A 7,198-nucleotide genomic window follows, 5' to 3' on the forward strand; every position below is an offset into this window, starting at 1 on the left:
GATGTCAATACTCAAAAAATGCGAAACCCTAAGGAACGGCAAGTCAAAGGAAAACCCAAAACAAACGACATCAACAACAAGAACGAAGATCTCCCCGATCTCAAATCGTCAACCTACATCTGCAAAACTCGAACTGCCTCAGACAAACGGAACTTGCGCTGCTGCATTCTGTAAAAATGAAGAATGCAAGAGGGAGTGTTGAATGAATCAGACTCATCCACCCTCTGTTCCAGAACATTCGGCATTGTAGACTGAAAAGTCGATGTTTACATTGTGACATAGGATGACACCACGTGTACCAAGATTAGCAACTCAATTCTTATCCTAACCCTAATTAAGAACTTCTGGGCTTTAAGGTAGCCGCAATTAAGCTGTACTTAAGCTATGATGATCCGGATGCTGATCATGCTTTAGAAACTGAATATCTTCTGTGACATGCTTGTTCAATTTCTAGAGTATCTTTACAATGGCTTTCAGATCCAGAAGGAGAAGCTCAGTCAGATAGGTTTGGAAGTGTTGCTGGAGATGAGCCAAGGTGGAGGATTCAATCGCATGCAACGTCTAGTTTTGCAGCCAGATGCAGACATGTAAGATGACCATGGCGATTTCTCAACACTGAGTGGCTAGTAACCCTGCCCAGTACAGGCATGGACTCTTGGTTTAAGGTCACATCTCATGTCATGGTGAGAGATTCTATCTTCGAGTTTATTCTCATTTAGTCGCATGTATGGTTGGGAGAACGTTAATTCCCGATGTTTCTTTTCACTATTTTCCCTTTTTTTTTTTTTTTTTTTTTTTGTAACATATCATTGCTGACAAAGTTACTGATGTGCTGATCCGACGTAAAGTATCCCTAACATTCATAAGTAGACCAATTATCCGTCTTGTTTTGCGAGACAGGGGCTCAGCTTAGACCGGTTACTCTCAAGGATGGACGAAAGCCCTTGACGACAGATCAGTATCACAGAAATTCCGATAAGCCACAGAACCTATCTGTTGATGCAGGAGGTCCATCTCTTGTTGCAGTTGTTGGAAATTTGCGTCACCTTGTGCCAGTGAGTTTGACGTTCTGCTGCTTTTCTATTCTGTAAGAATTTTTTTCATAAAGTTGTGTTCACAAATGATTCCCAAGCTTGATGTTAGGTTCAGCTACTGGAGTAACGAAACTCAATTTTTGAACTGCTGTCAGGGCATCATTTCGAGATGGCCAATGTGAAGAGCTTGTCTCTGTTTTCAGCCATATTAGGATCTGATGGTAGGATGAATGCATCTCATGGATTGCGGAGAATAATAGCGCCTTCTGTATCGTCTAGGCAAGCTTGGATAGGTGAGAATATGAAGCTCACTCAGGCTCAAGTTGCAAGAATTCTCAGTTACTTCCCATGCTTTTGAAGTCAGCTGCACCTCAAGCTTTAGTGTTGCAGATGGTGGAATCTCACATGGTCGACCTGCGCTGAATTCATCTCACAGCTCAACACGTTCGGAGCTCCTCAATTGAGTTTGCCGCTGCACGTGAGGTAGGTTTTTGAAGTCTTTTACCATATTCCCCTAAGTAGGAAAATATGGAATGCTCTGATGTCTGTGGAGGGTCACCGAGCAGTTATGAAGTTTGCAGAACTGCATCTTATCGGTTGTTCGGTAGGTAAATTACTGAAGATAATCTGTTTGACACAAATGTTAAGCAAATTAATGAATTGTCTCGTGCGCATCAACGTTGTTCATTCGAATGCTGTTCATTATTGTGAAAACCCTTTCGTGCAATCTCTTAATCTTTGATGTTTACATTTCAATCCATGTCTCTGTGATTTTTTTATGTCGAAAATTTAGATATTACAAAAGGATAAAATGATTATAATTGTAATAATCATGAAGATAAAATTGGAAATGTCTCTATAAATTCATCAATTTTTTTTCAAATTGACAAATAAATTTTACAGGGAAAGAAGTATCTTTAAAAAAGTAAATTAATTATTAAAAAATCATAAAATCTGTAACATAAATTTCCAATTCTACTAATTTCACTATTTAAATAATTTCTGATTTCTTGGTGAATAAAATTACGATTTAGAAAAACTTATGAATTAATTTATCAAAATCCCAAATTAAATTATACTTTGAAACGTAAAGAATTAGAATTTCGCATACAAAATTTTTTTTACGAAAAATGTTATTCTGATATATTATTTATTTATTAATTCTAAAGAATAATTCTAAATGATTTAGTAAATAATATTATAACCAAACTATTTTTTTTAAATTACAATATATATATATATATATATATATACACATATAGTATTGAATGCACGATTTCGAGAGAAGCGAGAGGTAGGGAGCCCTTCCCGCGCTCATTTGCAGACTACCTACTTCTGTAGCTCCTCTTCCTTCTGTAGCTCCTCCTCCTTCTCCTCTTTTTGCTGCTGCTGCTCGTAATCTCGCCAGCTTTCCGCCTGCGTCCTCTTCCTCCTCCTCTTGCTTGCTGCCGTGATCGCGAGGACGTGCTTTGCTTGTTCTACAAGATTTTTCTCGAGTTTTTCTTGTTTTTTTTGTTTTGTTTTATTTATATTTTTTCATATTATTGAGTAGTTAGTCACTTCTACTTCTATTATTATTATTATTATTATTTGTATTTTTTTCTCCCCTGGTGTTTGGCTTCCTCGCTGTGATTTTCTGACTTCTCGTGACACAGGAAGAGTAACGGGTACTCTATCTCTGGTTTGTCGGTGCGATTGAATTAGTTTATGGCTGGGAGCAGAAAGTGTTGTAGCAATGTGCAGCTTGGGGTGACAGAGGATCCGTTCTGGTCTACAATTAGTTGCAGCTGCGATTTGTCGATTGCCTTGGCTGAGGCGTTTTAGGTTTTTTCGTGCACTCTCTGTGTAGACAGCTTCGTTTCGCGGAGTGTTCGCCTCCTGCTCTCTCTCTCTCTCTCTCTCTCTCTCTCTCTCTCTCTCTCTTTTTTTTTGCGGAGAAGTTTGGTTAAGTTCTGGCGACGTTATGGAAGGTGCTTCAGTGTCCACAAACCCTCGGTCCGTGGATGAAGTCTTCAAGGATTATAGGGGGCGCCGAGGAGGAATGCTCAAGGCGCTCATCGCTGGTAAGGTTTGGGGCAGTTGTTGTGTTTGAACCTTGGATGATCACATCAGGTTTGCCAGAGTAGGGTTAGGCGTCTTCAGCATCGTGTCCTCATCAGGAAAAGAAAAGAGCACTGGTTTCTGTAGTTCAGAAAAAAATGTGCAGCTTCGTACAGCTTTCTCTCAGATAGTTTGTAAGTCGCATTTGGTTCCTCCAAATGATCGTATTATTCTTTTTAGGATTGTGTGTGTTTGAGAACTACAGAAATGGTGATAGTTAACTCACGATATAAAACGAACCATAGAATGCTTTTTTTCTTTTTTTATTTCTTTTTTCTTTCTTTTTTTCTCTCTTTCTTTCTATCTTTCTTTCATTTCTCCCTTTTTCAGCATACATTGTGGTTCTGCACGGTAATCCGCATCTAATTTTTGCATTTCCTTGAATTGTGAAGACGTAGAAGAATTTTATCGGCAATGTGATCCAGGTTCGATTTCCGTGAACCTAAACGGTGTTATCATATCGTGAAATGATGCATTGTTGACTTTGGTTGATTGCCACGGTTTTGGAAACTGACTGAGTATTAGCAGAGATCTTTAACGCTGGATACGACCATAGCAATCCTTGCTGATGGAAAGTTGTGGAACGTGCAGAAAAGGAAAACTTGTGTTTATACGGATACCCTGATGAATCATGGGAGGTTAACCTTCCAGCTGATGAAGTGCCCCCGGAGCTACCGGAGCCTGCGCTGGGGATCAACTTCGCCCGCGACGGAATGCAACGGAAGGACTGGTTGTCATTAGTTGCTGTCCATAGTGATGCGTGGCTGCTTGCCGTAGCGTTTTATTATGGAGCTCGATTCGACAAAAATGAAAGGTAAGGGCGTACGATTTTCCTGTTGGCAATGTTATGGGAAATGGTGGTAACGTAAGTAAGACTGATGAATAATTCTGTTGCCGAGTTGGCCCTGTTAGTGCTATTCAAACCACAAAATTTGGTGATAATTCTTCGTCAGACTTGTTCTTGGAGTTCCTTTTTTAATTTTGTTTAAAAACGAAAATTTGTATTTTCTGTACTTTTAGGTTACGAAATTTTTTCAAAGTCACTTTTGCTCTTGACCTAGTTTGGTGAAGTTATGTAGCCTTTTTATTATTATTATTATTATTATTATTATTATTATTATTATTATTTTACTCTCTTGGACGTTTACTGTGGTTATATTGGTGGGTACATTGGCAGGAAGCGGTTGTTTAATTTGATCAATGAGCTTCCTACAGTGTTTGATGTAGTGTCTGGGAAGAAGCCTGTGAAGGAAAAGGCCAGTGTTAACAACAACAACAATAGTAACAACAACAACAACAACAACAACAACAACAACAACAGTGGTGGAAATAAAATAAAGTCTGCTGCTAAAGTGGTGAGTGATATATTTTTGTTTGGTGGCCCTTAAAAAGGTGGATTTGGATTCACCACGATCTGTTCGGATGCAGTTATGTTATAGCACGTCGGGGCGTAGTTAGTAACGTCCGCGTCAAGATAAGCTTTGAAACTGTCTTTGAAGTGATTTGATGCCCTCGTGCGAGTGATAGTTTTGACAGCGGAGGAACAACTTTGTATTTTCACCTTTTTGGTTGAGTGCTTGTGCGCTGGTCATCATGCCTGTGTTCCTGGTTGGTACGATTCCGTGCAGCAACGTGTGGTTGAACCCGTCAAGCCAAAACCTGCCCCCCCTTCCCCCCAGGATGAAGACTATTTTGAGGACGACGAGGAGGAACATGGAGATACAACTTGCGGCACCTGTGGAGGGAGTTACACTGCTGATGAGTTCTGGATAGGGTGTGACATCTGTGAAAAATGGTATCATGGAAAGTGTGTGAAGATAACTCCTGCAAGAGCGGAGCACATCAAGCAATACAAGTGCCCTTCGTGCAGCAACAAAAGAGCGCGTACGTAACAGAACATAAGTTAGTATTGCCGAGTTCGAGTTAGATGCAGAAATGGTATGAAAGGTCGTGTGAGGTAAACGTCCCGCAGCAGTAGGGTCATGTACTTGGTTGAGCGTTTTATAGAGCACTCGGCTGACATTGCACTAGAATTCTGCTGTCATATGTTGTTATCCGAAGATATTTCAGGATTGAGTGGGCAGTATCGTTGTGATCATTTGTTCTGTTTGTAGTCGGTAGTCGGTATTGATTTTCGTGACGTGCTTGTTTAGATGTCCAAACTCGTTTTCATCGAGGTGGCTCTCGATTTTTACTTCTTTAAATCATCTCTAGATTATAATCTTTCATGTGATTCTCCCTCTTGTGCAAGGACCCAGCTGAGTCAAGATTTTGCATATTGTTTTGCAGCTTCCTTCCCATGATAGATGCGACATTGCGCGATCATTGACTGTATCCGTGAGGATGGTATTCTCGACTGTTGCAGTTGCCCGCGCTGGCTAGTAGATGGAAAGGATGCGTGCGAAGACATTTGCTGTAGATTCGAATATGCAGGTCATATTACTAAATGGGGAATGACATTAAGTTGGGTTGAATTATTCACGGAAGTTGGCTTTTGTTGCCAGATTTTTGAGGTTCATAGTGAGGCTGATACCTCAAAATGCTTCACTGTGTACCTTAACATTCACAGGAAGGCTGATGCTTTTGGGGCGCATGTTAAAAAATAGGATCGAATAGGATCCGCCAAAGGAAATGCCTGCAAGCAGGTGGTCATGATTGTACAGATTGGGAAGTTGTTATTTGCATCCATGTGTGAAGATTGTACGAAAAGTCCACTGATTTGAGGAATACGTAGTTGAAGGTGCACGTTCGCCACATGTTTAAAAGGTGTGCTCTTACGTTTCATGGTCGCACTAAGTAGCACACTGGCTCCCTTAATTTCACATCTTTTGAGGGCTAATTTTGAAAGTTTTTCAAGGATTGTATTTGATGCATGTAGCCGACTTGAAATGTTTTTATTACTTTCCTCATCAAAAATCTGAATTGTCCCATTGTGAAGATACCATGGAAGCTGACTTCATATTGAGGTTATGCTGACGCAATGGATCGTAAACTATGAGTAAAAGAACATTTGACGTTCGTAATGCAACGGAAGCAATAAAATCCCGATGTCATAGTCAGGTGGGGTGAATCTGAAAGAAATTCCTAGTTGTACGATTATTTGCGTCATCAAATAAGGTTGATTCATCGATGTGCATTTCTGGGATGAAAAGAGGTAAGGAAATATCAAACAGAAATATTATTACAACAACCTTATAATTTTGTTATCAGTTAGTGGTTTTGAATGTACCATTGAGAACTCATATTGACGACCTTTTGTTTCTTTGCCATCTTTTTAATTTAATAATTTCTTTTGTAAAATTTATTTGGTTCATTATAATCTAACTACTAACAAATATTTCACTTTGATTTACATTTTAAAAATATTAGTATTCACTACAATTTAAGAGAAATGTTAAAATGATCCATGCTTTTGTAAAATCGACCCACGTGTTTAAACCATCATTGCACCCCCGTCGTTCCCTCCGTTCCCAGCCCCATCTCGTTCCCCTTGTTCCCAACCCCCGTCTCCGTTCCCGTTGAAAATGCTGAGCTTGGATTCATGAACCAACTCCGTTGGCCTCCTAGCTCCCGCTTTGTGATGTAGCACAAGCAGTCTCTGAAAGTAACTCCTTGTCGCAAATAACTTTTGCAAAGAATGGGGAAGAGGTTGCCACGGGAAGAGAAGCACAAGGTCCCCCCTAGCCGAATGGCCGCTCCGATGGATCCCTCAAACAAATAACTTTAGATCCTTGGCAGTTGTGGTTTAGACAAATGCGCAACAACAATCTGTGGCATTCCACATTTTCCTTTTTGGTAGGGATGCCCTTGCCTTCGAGCGCAGCTTCTTCCTCTCGCATCACAATCATCTCAGGCCGCCTACCGGCCACCACATCGCCAGGCTTCACTAACAAAGCGTAATTCCAAAGTCTGCAAGGAAATGAGACCAGCAATCGAGGAGCCTCAGAAACTTTCCAGAGGTCTAGCGCAAATGTGAGGACGGAGAGGACGACGGCGCAAAGAACAATCCCGACGCACAAGGAGATAGCGGACTTCGCCTTGCGATGCAGATACATCGACAACTT

General features: G+C 40.6%; 1 protein-coding gene and 1 long non-coding RNA gene across 4 annotated transcripts; both read left to right on the forward strand.

The window, feature by feature from the left end:
- The first annotated feature begins 398 nt into the window (after nucleotides 1-398).
- On the forward strand, nucleotides 399-1,562 carry LOC141045514 (uncharacterized). Its single transcript, XR_012217703.1, has 4 exons — nucleotides 399-683; nucleotides 901-1,055; nucleotides 1,190-1,327; nucleotides 1,425-1,562. It is a non-coding gene; the product is annotated as an uncharacterized LOC141045514 (long non-coding RNA).
- Nucleotides 1,563-2,362: 800 nt separating this feature from the next.
- LOC112283831 (PHD finger protein ALFIN-LIKE 2) lies at nucleotides 2,363-5,899 on the forward strand. Of its 3 annotated transcripts, XM_024523058.3 has the most exons (6): nucleotides 2,363-3,097; nucleotides 3,527-3,559; nucleotides 3,726-3,948; nucleotides 4,312-4,489; nucleotides 4,763-5,018; nucleotides 5,424-5,899. In XM_024523058.3, the coding sequence occupies exons 1-6, from the start codon at nucleotides 2,998-3,000 to the stop codon at nucleotides 5,435-5,437; spliced, it is 804 nt and encodes a 267-aa protein (XP_024378826.1). In that variant the 5' UTR covers nucleotides 2,363-2,997; the 3' UTR covers nucleotides 5,438-5,899. The 3 variants fall into 3 exon arrangements, with proteins under 3 accessions (XP_024378826.1, XP_090107676.1, XP_073390869.1); XM_090251550.1 differs by lacking the exon at nucleotides 5,424-5,899 and having other exon boundaries at nucleotides 2,408-3,097; nucleotides 4,763-5,026; XM_073534768.2 differs by lacking the exon at nucleotides 3,527-3,559 and having other exon boundaries at nucleotides 2,853-3,097.
- Nucleotides 5,900-7,198: the final 1,299 nt, after the last annotated feature.

The sequence above is a fragment of the Physcomitrium patens genome, chromosome 6 (assembly GCF_059467195.1).
Source record: "Physcomitrium patens ecotype Gransden chromosome 6, ASM5946719v1, whole genome shotgun sequence".
Taxonomy (NCBI): Eukaryota; Viridiplantae; Streptophyta; class Bryopsida; order Funariales; family Funariaceae; genus Physcomitrium; species Physcomitrium patens.

What these genes read in the sequence shown, in the direction of transcription:
- LOC112283831 (XM_024523058.3), top strand. Translation starts at nt 2,998, where the DNA reads ATGGAAGGTGCTTCAGTGTCCACAAACCCTCGGTCCGTGGATGAAGTC. An exon ending in GCTCAAGGCGCTCATCGCTG is followed by an intron (nt 3,098 to 3,526) that starts GTAAGGTTTGGG and finishes TGAATTGTGAAG; the next exon opens with ACGTAGAAGAATTTTATCGG. An exon ending in TAAAGTCTGCTGCTAAAGTG is followed by an intron (nt 4,490 to 4,762) that starts GTGAGTGATATA and finishes GATTCCGTGCAG; the next exon opens with CAACGTGTGGTTGAACCCGT.